The sequence below is a fragment of the Panthera tigris genome, chromosome B4, assembly GCF_018350195.1.
Source record: "Panthera tigris isolate Pti1 chromosome B4, P.tigris_Pti1_mat1.1, whole genome shotgun sequence".
NCBI lineage: Eukaryota > Metazoa > Chordata > Mammalia > Carnivora > Felidae > Panthera > Panthera tigris.
In genome coordinates, this window is record NC_056666.1 from 72,665,580 (window position 1) to 72,683,838 (window position 18,259).

The 18,259-nt window shown below is 39.8% G+C and overlaps 1 protein-coding gene across 4 annotated transcripts in view; it reads right to left on the reverse strand.

Moving 5' to 3' along the window:
- Positions 1-4,101: 4,101 nt before the first annotated feature.
- SLC38A1 (solute carrier family 38 member 1) overlaps positions 4,102-18,259 on the reverse strand; it is a 68,477-nt gene continuing 54,319 nt past the window's right edge. For 3 of the 4 annotated variants that reach the window (XM_007072929.3, XM_042992147.1, XM_042992148.1), the window contains 6 exons: positions 17,349-17,428; positions 15,634-15,734; positions 13,438-13,556; positions 12,098-12,239; positions 11,900-11,997; positions 4,103-10,161 (listed from right to left, as the gene is read on the reverse strand). In XM_007072929.3, coding sequence (XP_007072991.1) covers positions 10,060-10,161; positions 11,900-11,997; positions 12,098-12,239; positions 13,438-13,556; positions 15,634-15,734; positions 17,349-17,428 — 642 coding nt within the window. In that variant the 3' untranslated portion in view covers positions 4,103-10,059. Of the gene's footprint in view, positions 10,162-11,899; positions 11,998-12,097; positions 12,240-13,437; positions 13,557-15,633; positions 15,735-17,348; positions 17,429-18,259 lie in introns of all 4 variants that reach the window. The other variant, XM_042992149.1, reaches the window with a different exon arrangement.

Sequence of the window (18,259 nt, forward strand, 5' to 3'; positions counted from 1 at the left end):
ATATCAGGTTTAAATGCCCATGGATTCCGAAAGGGGAAGGGTTGGCTCTGATACAGTGAGCAGCTCTAATTGGAGCCCCTTTTGAGCCAGATGGCCTGGAGGGCATGAACTGGGAGGAGATTTCTGGCAAACTGAGGAGCTATTCATTGCTTGAGCTCTCAAGGTGACAGCTACCATAGCACTGCATGGATTAAAACCATCCTTCCTCCTTCCTATGAGGTGATGGAAGGTGACCTGTGAGGGCACCATTGTTGCAGTAGACACATGTAACAAACTGTGCAGTGCTGGTGTTCAACAGTGACCCCATGTGACAGCAACAGAAGCTGCACTGCAGTGGGGAAAGGGGCCTGATGTGAACGGATTAAATTCACCAGTTCTCTTTTGCCTGGAATTTGGAAGCAGGCAACTCTGGGATCAAATGCCTCAAGGGTTTTTAGACAATTTGGAGGTAGGAATATCAAGAAAGAGATGTTGAATAATCTGGTAATTTGACCGAGGGAATATTTTGAATAATTTTGACCTTAAACTTGAGAGATATCTTACCTAGTGCAGCATATGTGTGGCGAATGTGTTTCACCTCTAATCTGGGATTTTTGTTTTTGTTTTTGTTTTTGCATTTTGGCACTTTTATAATCGTAGAGAGTTTTAAAATATTTATTAGTCAGTTACTTCCTTTGTGACTCTTGTGTTTTGTACCAAGAAAGGCCTTCCCTTCTTCTAAGATTTTATATATATGAGATACAGAATGATAGTGCCAGGAAAATTGTGAAAGACCTTGAAATGAGTAAAAAAGATTACTGAATGATCTTTCAGTGGCACATTACCCGGCTTTTCAAGGTGATGTGGAAGAATACCTATGATAGAATGGATGCCCATTAATTATCATAGTATGTTAGCCATAGCTTTCAGTCTCATTATCAAATAGGTTTCTGCTTCCTGAAACTTTGCCTGAAGTTCTGTAACTAACTACAGGCCAAAATCTGGTTCTCAAGCAAAGACAGACTCCCCCAGAATCTCATGGAGTTGGACTGTACCAAGTACATTAAATTATTGATGCTTCAAAGAGTAGACCCTTGGGTACAAGCTTGAGCAGCCACAGCTTCGACAACTTTCAGTCTGTACCTGTGGCAGAAGTGTGGACATCCAGGACTCTATTCCAGAAGCAGACAACTTGAGCAGAATGCTGAACCCAAGATCCCACAGAATAGAATTTCACAGGATGAAATGAGCTGATGAGGGAAATTTTATTGTGGTTGTGTTGAGGCTGTTTCAATGCTCTATTTTCTGTATATATGAGGAGGCCATTCCTCTTCTTATGAGATTTTTAATCTACAATCCAGTAGACTCAGCTTTTGTAAAGTGACATTAAAATTTTTTTCTGCCTCTCACTGAACTTCTTACCACTCCTAAATTAAAAAGCTCTGAGTTCCCTTACTTTTTCACAGCAATACACTTATTTGCATAGGTTCAACAAGAATATTTTCCTTTCTACTGGTACATAATTGGAAAAAATTGATGGTATAACCATGGCCTTTTTTGGAATGTCATTTTTGAGAATGATGCACATGTAATCAGTTATGTCCAACAACTCAAAGGAACAAAGGTTGATTTTACTTATGGAGCCAATGCCTACAAAACCATTCCAGGAAAACTGGCCTAGTACTGCCCTTAAAGGTGGTAAGAAGTAGGGGGGTACTTTTCTGAGGGACTCAAGTAGAGAGGAATTCACCCAAATTTACAGATACTGCAAGTGAAATATGGTAGAGTTTCTTGGGCTTGCTTCCCAAGTCTTGAGCTAGCAAACAATAGAAACTTTTAAAAGTGCAATTAGCTGTGGCTCCAGTAGCTGTTCAATACTGCATTGGCTCTCAGTTTTCAAAGCAAAACCAGGGAATCCTATATGATTAATTAATACTTGTTGCACCTATGAAAATGATCAGGCCAAACCAAATGAGTCCAGCCTTTTTTTATGACCAAAAATAATCTTTGGGATTTTTATGGTCACAAAAGGGGAAGTTGTTAGGAAAATTGGAGACTTTGAAAGGGGCAAAAAAAAAAAAAAAAAAAATTACTGGGAATACTTTGATGGTATACCAGATACCTCTTCTGGGTTATCTGATTCTATACACATTTTGCTTTTTTTTTTGGCCTTTAAGTTATTTTATAGCCCTGTAAATTACAGAAAATTGATGTAGAAATGAGCATTGCCCAGAGAAGTAAAAGAATTCTGCTGGTGGAGATACAATTGATTTCACTGTGGAGGCCTGTTTTGCATCTATTAGCAAATTCATTTCAGCTCCTGATTGCTTATGTATGTGTCTGTTCTTTGAATTCTCCTTTGAACCATTTTGTTAAACATCTTGTTCCTTCATTAATAATGAGCTAAATAAAATTTCCAATACATGGCCGCTTTATGAGAGTCATAGATTTACACTTGTGAAAAGACATATTTAATGCATGTGTTGTGTTTAAAGTCTTAAATATATTTGAGCTCTTTAGATATAAGGGGTAAAACAGGGACCTAGATTTACTTTTCTTCTAAAAGCTAGTCCTTTTTTCAGTATTTATTGAGTAACCCTTACTTTCCCTATTGATTTAAAGGCCACTGTTCTGATGTTATTTGGGCCATTTATGTGCTATTATGATCCAGTCATTTATTTCCACATCAGTAAAAATCTGTTGTAAGTGCAGTAGCTTTATAATATGCTTTGATAATCTGACAGGTTATTTTGATGTTGCACTGAGCCCATAGAGGAAGAAGAGATTACCCTGCCAATTTGGATTAGTCTAAAATGTAAACCATTTAAAGATAAAACATTGGTATACAAAAAGTTGGCCCAGTTATTTGGGCCTCATAACTCCTTCCAGACTATCCTACTCAGACAGAATACAACTAGAGGTCCAGAAGGTAGGCGAACAGGTCTTCTGAGTTGCAGGGTTAGTAAACCCATAGTTTATTCCCTAGGGGAGGTAGAGAATAACTCTTACCCCAACAATTATATATAAAACAGAGCAGACTAGAACGGTAATGGCAGACATTCATGGATAGTGGAAGTCAGAACTATTAAAACCACTAGTGGATTAGACCTTTTGATTTAGAACAAAACCTGCTCATGCACTCAATGGCCTTTTGGGTGTTCATACTTTTAACGACTGCTTGAGTTTGAAAAGTAATAATTACTTACACCCTTTACCTTTGGAGTTTTGATCAATTAAGACATAGAGACAAGAGGCTCATATGCATAAAAATATCAACTTTATTGTTAATGAAGCTAAATTGGAATGCACAGCTTGGACTCCTGTGCCCCAAATTTCCACCTTGAGATCCACATGTGCTCTGCAGAATTGGCTATCAACCAGGCAGCTCAGGGAGAGTCAAGAAGGGCCTCATACCCAGTCATATGAGGTTGTTTTTGCAGTAACCCTGTCCAAAAAAGGAATTTGGGTATCAGACTCTGGCCATGTTGCTGGTCTGATAAAACTTTCCTAAGATCATGGAGAGGAGGAGTCAGTGATGGACAAAGCAAAGGCCAGGCTGCAGAAGCTTTTCTCTTAATAGTTCCTGGAGAAATGGAAGTACTGATATAAGTTTCTGTTTCATGGTGGCTACAATATGAGTAGAGGAAGACTAAAGTCTCGATTACAACATACCACAGAAATTAATATTCATAAAGAAGAACCTGAGTTTATTTTTTTTTTTTAATTTTTTTTTTCAACGTTTTTTATTTATTTTTGGGACAGAGAGAGACAGAGCATGAACGGGGGAGGGGCAGAGAGAGAGGGAGACACAGAATCGGAAACAGGCTCCAGGCTCCGAGCCATCAGCCCAGAGCCTGACGCTGGGCTCGAACTCACGGTCCGCGAGATCGTGACCTGGCTGAAGTCGGACGCTTAACCGACTGCGCCACCCAGGCGCCCCTGAAGAACCTGAGTTTAAAAAGAAAGAATTATGTTCAACCTACTCTGATTACAAGGAATGGAGAAATATGTAATGTTTCAGATCAGATATATTTCTATCAGAAGTACTTTAAGTTTGGGGAGGTAAATATAAGCTCTCATGAACATAACAGTGTTCTAGAACACTGACAAATGTGTGCAAATCTGTCTCCAACAACCAAATGCCCCCCATTTTAGTATTGCATCCCAAAAGAATGAAGGCAAGTTCAAAAATACTTTTAGTTCACATTTTTAATGTTTAAAAACTATGTTAACAGAACAATTATAGAACAGAACTTCTTATATTTCTTTATTTACACCACATCCTGGGGGGAAAATAAACTATTTGATTAACCATGAATAGCAAAATTTTGTGACTTGTGACATTCACTTCTATCACCCATCTGAAAGTCATTTACAAGTTTTTACATTAATAAAACTGTGGTGTGCTACATATATTGGACTTATATGAAGTCTAAAATACAACTGGACTCTGGAGAGTGGATTAAGTACCAATGATCAAGATTCAAATGTTTTGGGTAAAAATGGCTTCAGACAGTCTATGTTGGCGTCAACACTGAAAATGAAAGGCAGACATGCGAGATTTTCAAAAACTTGATAAAATGGTCCTTCCCCCCACCCCCCCAGCCCCTTCAAATTCGTGTTCATAGTTAATGTGCAGGTTTTTTCCCCCCTTTCAAAGATCCCAAAGTTTGGGAAATGCAGCAATTCAATTTTGGAAAAAATTCTCCCCAACTTCTGTTTTTATAAACACTGTATAGTGGTATCAGTGTTAACAGTGAAAGAGCAGTATGAAGAAACAATTTGTCATTTTGAGTATATCTATATGACAATAACTTGGGTTTAAATATTCCTTATTTGTAGCTCAGAGGATTATCTCTTAAATAACTGAGCTTAATACCAGTATAAGAAATCAATACAGCTATTTCTCAGACATTTTGCTTTCTAAAACAATTAAGATTTTTAGATTCCAAGTTTACACTGAGAGAACAATGTTACCTGGGAGAAAATGTAAATCTGTCTAGTTCCCAAACAAAACCACTAATATCTAGGACAACATTTATTCTTGATATGTAGACTAGATTCTTGATATGCAGACTTCTATTTCAGTGTGGACCAACGACTGAAAAAATATACAGCCTCCTGTTTATTTACAACATATTTACATACAAACGAAGTACTTCCTACAATAAACCTCAGCTGCATAGATTCTTCCTTTTAAAAACACAAATTCAAACTTGTAGACAGCCAGGCCCAGTTCAAACCCCTTCCTCTGAGAAAACCCTAAAGAAGGAGAATGTCTGAGCCTTGTGAATGTTACAATTTTCAAGAACTTTCCCTTTTAGATTTAGTGATATTTTTCAGTTGTTAGACACCCCATTCCCAATTTGTACCTGAAAGCCCTATGTCATCATAAATAATCCACTGTGTATATTTTAGAGGAAGTGTGTTCTTCGCTAAAGGATTCTCAGATCTGCCATCCCTAAGGAAAACCATGTATTAGCATTGCTAAATGATATAGTCTGTACCTTCTTTGTTTTGAGAGCAGCTACAAGTTTACACAACCAGAATGGAGGAATTCTATTCTTAAAGCTTCCGCCCTTTCTAAGCCTCAAGCCATTTACATTGATAAACTGAGGGAAACTAATGGCTTTTGCTCTAAGGCATAAAATCAAATCTGATCTTATCATCAACTTCCTCCCCACTCCAATAAATGTGCCCTTCAGCATTCCGATCTGTTGAAATGGAGCTGGGCTCTACATCCTTTTCTGAGCAGCTTGGAGATGCTTATGAAGTGCAGAACTTTCTAGAGAATTCAATTTAAAAGAGGGACAGAATGGGTCATTACACAACGCACACCAACACTGTGGAGAGCTTACTCATGACACGAATTCAGTATCCAAGAATGCATGTACAGAGTGTGTTTTCATTCTCCACACACACACACACACACACACACACACACACACACACAAACACCTCACCTCCTTCGCAGCTTCAAAAAATGTAATCTTAGCGCGCCTCAGCCCAGATACCCCCGAGTGCAGGCAGCCTTCCTTTATGATTGTGCACCTGCACCGACGTTTCCTAGGTAACATACTCTGAGGTAGGACTAATGGGGAGAACAAATGAAAGACAAAGTGACCTGGAGTGGTTCTCAAACTTGATGTGCATCAAGATTGCCCAAAGGGCTCATTCAAACCCAGACTGCTGAAGGCTTCCACCCTGACAACTTCTGATTTCATTAGTTCTGGGGTGGGGCCCAAGAACCTGCATTCTGACAAGGCCTCAGGTGATGCTGTCACTGCTTATCTGGGGGCCATACTTTGAGAACCACTGGCTTAGAGGCCTGAGTCCAACTCCAGAAAGAAGTCCGTTGCAGGGCAACTGTCTTACGTGTCCCCTGAGACACTGAGCAATCTTACCACAGCTCCTTGTCCACCCCCAGCCCCATGACCATCACCCATGTGCACCTTTCTCAACACGGTCTGGAAGTATAAAGAAGGAAGGTCAGCAGAGAGCTTTTTTACACTGATCTGATTACTAGGCAGTTAAACAATGGTTTGTTAGCACTAAACCCATTAAAAGTGCTGTGTGCTTCAACGACTGGCATATAGGAGAAGCTAGGCAGCAACATCCTCTTCTGTAATGGGCAGGGAAGGAGACAAACGATAGGAGCAACAGGTCCTACGAACAGAAGAGTCAGGCCAAGCCTGAGAACTCCAGGCAAAAGAAAGGATAGCAGGGGAGGCACGTCCCTGGTGGTTTCCAGCCCACAAGAGGTCCCCTCATCCTCCTTCATCCTCCTTCTACCACCAGACTCTCTGGTGGCCCTGGATTTATTCTCCCCCTCCTGTGCTGGACACCCTGCTTCAGGCCACTGTGGTCACCACTAACTGGTGGTGGCTCTACCCCCACCATCCAGCAGCTGGTGTGTGGCTGGCGTGGGCAGTCCAGACTTCATTCACAGGAATGACATATTCTTGGCAACTCTGAACAAATACCCCTTAGAAACAATATTATTTTTGGTGGTTAGGCTTTTTAGCAATCATGTTACATTATCCTATTCTGCTAAACCATGGGTCTGATCATCTTTCCTAGCTGCTCTGGGAGCCTAAACAACATGTATAACATAGTTCCTGGAGGAAAATACATTCTGGCTTGCAAACAACCAACTAACAGGGCTTTGTAACATGATCTGCTTATAAATTGGGGACAGCCCGTGTTTAACAAGACTAGATTTCTTTCCTGTACACAGTTTACTACTCCACTCCCAGTAAGTAACGTTAAGTAAATTAGGGATTTACAGTATATTGTGTTATAAGAACTAGAGAACAGTTCTAAATCCAAAGTATGAAACTGGCACTGTTCACTAGTGTTAAGGTTCTATCTACCAAAGGAAAACGTGCTGCTCCCAATGGCTAAAGTATAATATTCTTTAGTCTACTAATTTAGCAGAAAAAACTTCTATAGCACTTGACTGTTGTTTAAATTCTACCTAACATCTGTGATACATGTATTTTTGGCTACCAGTTCACTATTCTGAACAAGAATTATTGCAGTACATTGACAGCTAATCCCACACAAATGATGTAATTAATCAGCGGTAAATAACAAATGAACAGTGGGGTCTATTATATTCAGTTGATAATGAACTTAGATCACACACAAAGATTTTAAAAACCCATGGTATCACAGACATCAACAACGTGCCTCCTCTAAATAAATATTTTAAATAATAATAAAAATTCCTTGTGCTGACACATAAAATCCAGAGATCCAAAAATACCACTACACATCCCAAGAGTTCATGATAATTTTCTAAACTGACTTTGTGAGTGTAAAATGAATTGTTATAAATTAATGAGGAAAATACAAAGTAGCCTAATATTGCTTGTAAACTAAACTTATGTATTTTTTTATGGAGGGTCAGTCCACTACCTGGCTATTTCACTACTCGGTGCTCTAGACAAGCCTCCAAGGGCCAAAGGACTTGCTTTGCTTTTCATCCAATATGGAAGATACTGCTGAAAGGGACAGAGGTGGCTGTGGATTTTACTAGGTTAGGTATTCATGTATAGGTAGGCATTCATATCTAATTACCTGGACTCTGTCTGACCTAATGTGGATGTAATTCAGGAGCATTACATTAAAAGCTATAATGATCCTACCAGGAAATGCAGGAAACAACCTTTCCTTCTCCCAAAGAGGATCACAACAAGGTACTTTGATGATGCCTTTTCTATGGGACATTAGTCTGTAAAGGGGGAGCGGACAGTTCCTGGTTACTCCCAGTGAATGGTGAGCAGAGGCCTTTGGGGATTTGAGTGAAGGAGGAACAGAACTCAGAGCTAAGTGCTTGGAAATCCTGCTAAGAGTCTGCAGTTAGATTCTGATCTCTGGATAAGAAATCCGTGCTCGGTGAACTTAGGTGTTTTGAGAAATTCAACCAGAATATAAATGAAATACAAATCCTGTTTCAAGAGACCAGCTCACAGAACACAAACATTTCTTACTGTGTGATATAGACTGTCCAATCACAGGTGATTGTCCAGCTTAGGGAACATGTGGTTCTAGGTTTCCTTACTTTCCCCCAACTTTCCAAGCTGTGTGACTTGTCCCCAACTCTCTTCTTTTTCAGTCTCTGTGGATTTTCCCTCTACCCTGTTTAGGGGACAGTGGGGCTGGGGTAAGAGTGTGAGGCAACTCTGTCCTCTGTGTGGGTCACGTCAGGCAGGCAGTAATGGCCCACTCCTTGGTTAGGGACAAGAAGAAGAAACAGCACAGGCACCAGAGTCCCCATCTGAGGGAAGCAAGGTACACTGATTTTGTCACAAGTTCTTCTCAAAGGCTATTTCTGAGGGTGCTATGTTTCTTTTCTTTTTTTCTTTTTTTTTTTTTTTTTTCAAGACTCTGGGTGGATTGTTAATGGAGAAGAAATAGGAATGAGGCTTATATTTAAGGTACAAAAATCTTGTATTTGTAATAACCTAAATTTATAGATATAAAACAAGTCTTTTAAAGACCCCCCTAAAGTACCCAATATAAAACAGGAATTACTTCTCTTAGATCGTCCTTGGCTAGATACACATTATTCCCTGTGCAAAAAGCTGGTGGACATGAGTAAAAGCTGCTGGGTTCATAATTTAAGAAAATGTTTTTTCTCCTTTCAACAATACAGGTGTAGGGTTGAAGGCTATTTGTATCAGAGGAATATTTTCTTAAGCATTTTGGATACTCTTGCTTCTCAATTTATTACAAAGGTGTCATGGGTCTCCCTCAGTGGAAGGTGACTCAGCTTAGAGTAACTTTGACACAATTTGCCAAGAGGGAAACAAAACTTCACTTGCTAGGTAACCCAAATGTGTGGTTTAATATGTTTACCAAGGTAAGAAGTCATTCTCACCCCCTTCCCAGCTGAGAACATTCATTGGAGAATGTCTCTACATAAAGCAGGATGTAGTACCAATGAGGCCACTGGACTGCTAGAGCCCCCGGCTGCCGGGTGATCAGAGCCACCTCAAATATTGGGCAGGTTCTGATCCAGCAATGGCACACACCCTGTCACTCTCTTACAAGTATCCCTGTGTGCTATGTTAACCAAAGTAGGCAAAATACTTATGAAACCATTTTTTTTTTCTGTAAAGCAAAATAACTATATACAATTCAAGATTCTTTTCTAAAAAGGTACAGATGATGTGAGTGGAACATCGGCAGGAAAATTATTACAGAATCTGGATGTGTAATAAATAAACATGATTGATGATCATGTTTTCAAAGTTTTAAGGGACCAGGAAGTAACAAAAAAATAGAGTTAGAAGAGTGAAAAATAACTGTGAAGAGCACGGAGATACACAATTGCATGAAACTTAAAAAAAAAAAAAAAATATCCACAATCCTTAAATTGATCTGAAATCTTAGAGGGACTGGAACCATTATAGAAACTGGTTTCTGTTTTGCTACCAAAATGTTATTCCATTTTAAGTATCTTGTGAATTTCTGTTTGCTTCTGTAAACTTGCAAAAGAAGTGATGAAGACTGCTGATGTGGGGTGACATGGCCGAGCAGCGGTCTGGAAATGTCTCCTGTCCTCAGCTGGTCTCAGTGGCCTTCGTCACTATTTGATGAGCAGGCCCAGTCATAGATGACCAATGGGATGCTGACCAGGGAAAACAACACCCCCAGGCCCAAGAAGAGGGCAGCCTGGAGCAACACAAAGGCAAGGGTTATTTTCAGTGAAGCCAACCACATACACCTGGGAAAAAAAGAGAAATGCCTTCCCTCTCTTTTTGTGTCCCCTTGTATTTGGGGTTTGTTACAGCCATTGCTGACCTGTGAGAATCATTCCAAGGCTGTATGGATCTGATTCTCCAAGGATGGGGAAACAAGGACTAAGCTATGCAGGGCCATCCTCTCCATTCTAGTTCTTTGACTTCATGGTCACCTCAGAATGAATCCATTCTGTAACGCACTGGGTATCCTTACAGTTTCTTTCAAACTCAGACTACAACTAAAAGGGAAAAATGGCCTTTAAAACCATACAGGTCATTTTGTTGCTTTTTACCAACCAACCTAGGTTATCGCTGGCAGGCAAACATTTCTGTTTGAAAAAGTGGGGGGAAAAGATATATAAGAGCAAAGTAGATTTGATCAAGTGAAATAGGAAGTGAGTATCCACAACTAAGTTATTTTAAGGGTTGAGGAAGGCCAGCGTGGGGATAGGTTGCTAAATCCAGAATCTGAAGAACGTGAGGTTAGAAATTGCTTGGCCTTAAAAGTGTCCAATGAGAGCTTTGCAGGGAGAAGGATAAAGCAACAGAAGAGCCAAGGGGCTGGACTGGAGCCTGGAGGACAGAGCTAAGGAAGGGAAGGAGAAAAGGTGAATGGTGGAGTTGTACAGACTTTACCGTCAGAGAGCTGGTCTGACTCCCAGTGGGTCCCCACATGGACAGGATCCCTTGTCTAATGCTATCTGGTAGATCCTATGACCAGCTTTAACATGGGAGCAGGGTTGGGGAGGCCCAGCGAATTCATGGGCAACAGGCCTCTACCATTTTCTGATTTAATCTGAGTATATTTTACTGCTGCGCCAAAGTGACTGCTCCTTCTCTGTCCTTGTGAAACCCCTACTGGGAAGGTTTAGAAGGGTTTGGGACTTGCGGCTTCAGGGATAATCCTGTTGGGGAGGTAGGTGCTGTATCAGCATCAGTGCTGCCTCTCCTAAATGTACAAGGATGATCCCTCCTGCCTACATCTCTGCTGACTCTGTAATACGTGCAGTTGGAGCGCTTACACTATTTGGGAGGGCAGCTGAGAAGCCTTCTCCGAGGCCAAACAAAATGGTGCTCCAGAAGGTACTCATGTAGCAGCCACTTCACCCCTGCTTCCCTCACTGTCTCCAAGTGCACCACCTCCAAGATGCCTTTGAACTTCACTAGACCTGGAAACAAGAATCCCAATATAGAAAGGTAGTTTCTGAATCCAGGTCTGTTGTTCCAAAGTATTTTTGTCAAATCATAAAAAGGCTCTTTAAGCTAACTCAGCCACCTTAATTAAGGTGTCCCATGTTCCCTGGGTTGTCGGAAGGAGTTGCATGACTAGGAATTCTACAGAAAACAGTGGGCTACATGAAATCTTTGAGTCTCTTTCCCTTTCCTGTCTTGATAAAGACAAAGCATTGCCTTACAGAGAAATAGGATGACAGCTGGCCCTAACCCTAGCTCAGAGCAAAATCTAAGGCACAGTAAGAGTAACACATTTTGAGAGAATAGAGAAGATTCTGATGTGATATTTTAAATCTCCTAAAGGGGAAAACTATAGGACTGGTGTCCCCTTTTGAGGTCACTAACAGTAGGATTAGGTGGTGGAGATGGACTATTAATTTGGTAAATTTAAATGAAAAACTAATCAGAAAACTTAGAGTGGCCGGCATGAGACATACCCAAATTCTTTGAGTCCCTTTATCTCCATCCTGACTTGTGATTTTTAAATAAAGAGATGAAGGAAGAATGAAAATAAGCATATTAGCAGATGTAACTCCTGTAAAATAAGAAAAAAAAAAAAGTTTGAAGTTGTTACGGTGAAACTGTAGCATTCTAAGCAGCTGTTGTAGAATGAGGAGCATAAAATAAAGCCATACCTACGACTCCAAAAATATCCTTCATGGAGGGTATGAAGATCACCAACAAGTTGATAATAACCAAGAGTATGAAGGTAACCAAGACATGACGACATAAATTAAACTTTGTTTTCTTAGCCAGTTCAAATAAAGATGAACGAACCTACAGGATCAAAAAACAAAGATTCTGTGAGGGCCTCTGGCCTGGCAACCCTCACATTCTCAGCAGAAACGAACATACTGGTGCATGGGAATCTGTGAAGTGTTTTCTAAGACCTTGTGCAGTATTACAACCAGGGGTCTTGATTTCAGGCAGGTATTTTTATTTATAAATAGGTAGTTTTATTTTGTGGGGAATAATTTCTGTGTGTGTGTGTTTTAAGTTTATTTATTTATTTTGAGATAGAGAGAGTAGGGGGAGGGGCAGAGAGAGAGGGAGAGGGTGTGAGCCTCATGAGGAGCTCAAACTCATGAACCATGAAGTCATGACCTGAGCCGAAATCAAGTGTCAGAAGCTTAACTGACTGAGTTACCCAGGGGCCCTGATAAATATATTTTTTTAATGTTTATTCATTTTTGAGAGACAGAGTGCAAGAGGGGGAGGGTCAGAGAGAGAGGAAGACACAGAATCTGACAGGCTCCAGGCTCTGAGCTGTCAGCACAGAGCCTGATGTGGGGCTTGAACCCATGAAGCATGAGATCATGACCTGAGCTGAAGCCAGACACTTAACCGACTGAGCCACCCAGGTGCCCCCCACTTTTTAAAAAAATTTTTTTAATGTTTATTTATTTTTGATAGACAGAGACAGAGACAGAGCACAAGTGGGGGAGAGGCCGAGAGAGAGAGAGAGAGAGAGAGAGAGAGAGACAGGGAGGGAGAGGTAGAATCCGAAGCAGGCTCCAGGCTCTGAGCTGTCAGCACAGAGCCCAACACAGGGCTCAAACTCACGAACCATGATGAGATCATGCATGACCTGAGCCGAAGTTGGACACTTAACCGACTGAGCCACGCAGGCACCCCTGGTAATTTCTGTTTTTATCTATGACTAAGTATTCTCTTCTGGTCCTTTTATGTTCTCTCATCATGGACAATCAAGATTCAAACATTCTATCTACATTTCTCTGTAAAGGAGGAACAGATTAATTAGAATTAAGATTCATTCCATCAAAGGCTACCCTATCTCACTGATCCTACTTTCTTTCTGAAGAGCCTCAACCGAGTCTCGGGGTCCTTTCCTGATACAGTTTCAGTGACACAGGATAGTTACCTGCAGCAGGCTTTCTCTGGAACAGCCTCCTTAACACAGAAGGAAAGGCGAGACCTCAACTTTTCTCATGTTGCACCGAGGCCTTTTACTCACCGTGAAGAATAACACCGGCACTGTGAGGATGACAGCAACAATTACAGCCAGCCGCACTGTCAGGATGAGAATGTCATCTTTACTCTGGTACTTGTGAAGGAGGTCTGATTGCACATTTTCTAAACCGAGGAAAAGAGAGTATTAGAAAGAAAGCACATGGCCGAATGACAGTTTTTCTGAACATCAAAGAATTTATAAACTAAAGGGCAAGGAAAGCAATGTTCTGGGTGTTGAAATAACTATTAAAACAATTTATAAAGTTGAAAAGAAAAATCCCCGGTGTGAGACATGCTCCACCTGTCCATATGTAACTTCAAAAGGAATTTATAGTAATCACTAGAAAGAAGCTACACAGTGTCGGGATGCTTAATTTATACTAAATTCAACCTAGGTGTGAATTGGGATTAAAAATAACATACAGCTGAAGAACAAAACCCTTCTGGAGCACCTGAGTGGCTCAGTCAGTTAAGCGTCCGACTTTGGCTCAGCTCATGATCTTAGGGTTTGTGGGTTTGCGCCCCGTGTTGGGCTCTCTGCTCTCAGTGCAGAGCCCATGCCGGATCCTCTGTCTCACTCTCTCTCTGCCCCTGCGTCACTCACACGCACTCCCTCTCTCTCAAAAATTAATATTTTAAAAAATGTTTTAAAATGCTTTAAAAACTCTTCTAATAATCTAGATTTTCCCTCCCTTGTTGCCATTCATCAAACAATGCTAAATTGCTGCAGTCTTGCTGAGGGGACTATAGGCTACATAGAGCGTTTTTCAAACCCTCCTCTTTTCACACAACTTCCAGTGGCCAAGCAACAGAGGTTGTAATGGAACTTCACCACAATCAGGAAGTAATTCTCTTTCATGTATGGTTTTCTTATTTAAAAAAAGTATTTATCTTCTGTACCACTTTGAACTTTTTCTTAACTCTGAGCTTCTGAATGTTATTTCAAAGACAACCAAAGCTAGAATGAACCAATCTCAAGAGTCTGGGGGTGGGATTCCAATTCTATGCTGGGCCATAGACTGGCCTCAGTTTTGGAAAAAGGAGCCTAGGTTGTAATAAAAATCTCATTGGTTTTAATTTTCTTGATTCAAAACTCATAACCATCTAAAAATAGCTGAGCCTTTCGCTTTAACCTAAGAGTATGAAAGGGTTTGTATTCTACTTTATGTGGAAAAAGAAACGGATTTGCAAAGAAAACTCAAAGCTTGGAGGAGATAACAGTGAGACTGTTCAACTAACATGAAGCTCTCCCTCCCTCCCTTTACCACCCCCTTTCCCAGGCCTGCAACTCTGCAGGAAACTTAGAAACACCATTTTTATACAAAAATTTAATGTGGCATTTATGGATTCATCAGACAATGCTGTCTGCCACTGCTTGTGAAAATGGTAATAATACAACTATATAATCAAGGTAGCCTTTCTCTCCAGGCTGAATTAATCATCTCTAAACATGTTTAAATTTTGAGGCATTTGTGTTTATGAAAAAAAAATGCCCCAGAGAAATATTACTTAATAGAGAACAATGTGAAATATATGTATTCAAATTTAAATCAGGTCCCAAATTATAATAATAATGAAACATGTTAAATACAGCTGGAGGATAATTTGAATAGGAGAGGATGAAGACTTAGTAAAAGAAGGTAAACTATTCATACAAGGTCAATAAATTACAAATGAAATACAGTATATCTCTTTTTCAGGTTTCATTCCTTTTAACCTTCTCTGCCATTCCTTCAAATCTTTGCAGGGCTCCAAATTGCAGTGAACAGTCAGGCGTTTTATTTTTAATTAACACAAGTGTCAGGAGGGTAGCGCCCTGCTCTTTCTCACTTGCAAAATCTGTCTCTGTCTCTTTTCTATTAATGGAATCTGACCCAATTCGCAATAGCAATTAAGAAAGCCTCCTCTGGTATAGTTTTAAACTTTCCTCGGTAAAGGTGGAATACTTATAAAATGCAATTTCTTTTAAAGACAGTAGTAGGAGAAAAAAAATACAGTATCTTGTTTCAGTAATTATTCTACTGTGCAGTCTGCACAGATATATAAAGGAGTCATCACCATTTGTATCAGGAAAGACCAGCAAAATCAATGGGTAGATTTGTGGCTTTTTTGGGCTATCATGTTAAAAGTTATTTGGATACTAATTTTTGCTGATTTATTTACAAACACCTCTATTTATGTGCTAACAGAAGAAACTTACCATAGAATGTCAAGTAGCCAAAAATGGCAGTCAGGAAGTACATAACAAACATGGCGAAAAAGGAGATATTGGAAACCATCTGCATCTTTTTCTGTGATCGACTATGAACAAAGATAAAGGAATTTTAAAAATTAACAACCATGTTACTGAATTTAAGCACCAGTGTTAATACTGAAGAATAATAACAGCCTTCTATCAGGCTAGGACAGATCTGACCAGCTGAAATTACCTCCCTTTCCTGAACCCTCCCCTGCCCCCTGCAATTTCGCCAGCTTAGAATAACTTCTTTTATACCAAATGGGTATTGTGACAGAGAGATTCATGGAACTAACAATCCCTTGAGTGTTCTTCCCCATTCTTTTGAAAGAATATCAGGTTCTCATCTGAAGGGCAGAGAATATTTTTTAGTATTTGTTTTTGATATCTCCATACTCAGCATGTACGAGGAAAAGGGCAGAATAAATTCAGATGCTGTTCTCCCAGCCCCAGAGATCAGGGGCAAAGCTGGAACTTGACCTCAGGTGTTCTGTTGCTAAAGCTGCAGTTTAGGTTCCTTTTTTCCCACTGAGTAGCCAGGGATGCACCAGAAAGTCTCCGTTTCCAGAGCGATTAGTACACAAGTGGTTATGGATACGATGATGAAGGGCTCCTAACTCTTAGGTCAAGTTTACCCTGAGAGTTTGGACAAACCTGTAAGTTGCTTTAATGGCCCAAATAATTAATCTACAAGACTTGTGCTCAATAAGAGACCATGATAGTCCTAACTGTTGTTTGTGTCATAACAGGAAATATGGCAAACAAGAAAAATTAAGAATTACACACATCAGAAAATTACAAATTAAAAGCTGGACTATTAAATTTAAAAGATGTTAAAGACATATGTAAATACCCTAAGTATGGGATCATAAAGTATGATTGATGTACATTATGATTGATGTACACATAGGTAGCTGTAGGTATTTCAAAATTTACCCATATATCAATTACATATGAAAGAGTCCTGAGTGAATCAATGCTAAATGACATCTATTTTATTTTTGTTTCAAAATGGAAATAGACAGCTATACTGTATACATTTGCTGAGCTTAAGACTATGCCATGATGACTATTTTTGTATGGAAAGTCTGCTGACAGTGGGCTAAAAAGAGAACCCAGGATGGAATTTATAAGCAGGACTTTAATTTTCTCAAGAACAGCAATCAAAACCGTATCTATAGAATCATCTTAAGAGTTTAAAATGAATAATAATATACTTTTGTCCAGTTTGTGGCCTTAACATTAATTTCTTTCTGCCTGATTGAACAGCCTTTTCCATCTAAACCAAGAGGCAAATCAGACACAGCGCATTTTGCAACCTGATTATTATTATACACTTATAAAATAAGCATAAGTTACGTAAAGCAACACAAATACTTGAACTCGCCTAAGTAACACAGTACCTGAAAAATCAATTTAACAAAAAAGTCCACACACTTGGCCGCTTTATATATTTATGGTCAAAATATGCTGCAGCTTTCTGATGTTTCTTGCTCTTTTTTTTTTTTTTTTTTTAAATATACTACTTGCTCAAGAATGTGAGAAAGTAAATGCTGAAGCTGGGTGATGAGTCTGTGGGGTTCATTATACAAGTCTATTTATTTTAATATAGGCTTTTCCCATTAATGAGGGAGATTATGGGGAGAAAAATGATTAAGGGGAGAAAAAAAATCTCTTACTCTTTAAGCTCACTGTAAATCGGTAGGACTGATGGGTGGCAGACAAAAGCAAACGCAATGGTTGGCAAAGCATACACGGTCTATTGGGAAGAGAGAAATAAACATTAAGAAAAAGCATTCTTACCATAAACATTATTCAGCTCCAGTATTTTTTATTATTATTAATATGTTTAGTTATTTTTGAGAGACAGACAGAGTGGGTTGGAGAGGGGCAGAGAGAGAGGGAGACACAGAATCTGAAGCAGGATCCAGGCTCTGAGCTGTCAGCACAGAACCCGACCCGGGGCTCGAACCCATGAATGGTGAGATCATGACCTGAGCCCAAGTCGGATGTCTAACAGACTGAGCCACCCAGATGCCCCTTTCTGAGCTGTCTTTTTGTCTGATAGCTCTTCAGAATCCCTGGATTATTTGGTTATTAGGAGGGCTTTGATCTCTAAAATAGAAGCAGCTTTTCTAAGAGGTCTTATCTAGCTGGAGACATTAGGCACTTGGCACAGAGGGGTTAGAGGTTCACCTCACCTATAGCATATTTCACATACTTCAGGCATAGCATCGTGCTGGCTGGTCACACAGCATGTTTCCTACGTTATTTCACTGAGTCTCTACAACAACACTGATTAGTAGACAAACCACTGCTTTTCTCCTTACTCCCTCCAACAGGTTAGGTGACATGCCCAGGACTTCCGCCTCTATTTCACTGCTCTTTGCTTTATAGGGCGTGTCAAATCAGACATAAAAGATGGCTCGAAAAAGAAAACTACTTCCACATTCACTACTTTGGCTGTATCATTAGAGTTGAGAGAGAGAGAGATCTATTTAGTTTTCTTAGATAAGACTTTTTAAAACTCAAACTCAGTGAGACTTCTTATGCAAAAAGAAGGAAGAAAAGTAACAATATATCATGCTCC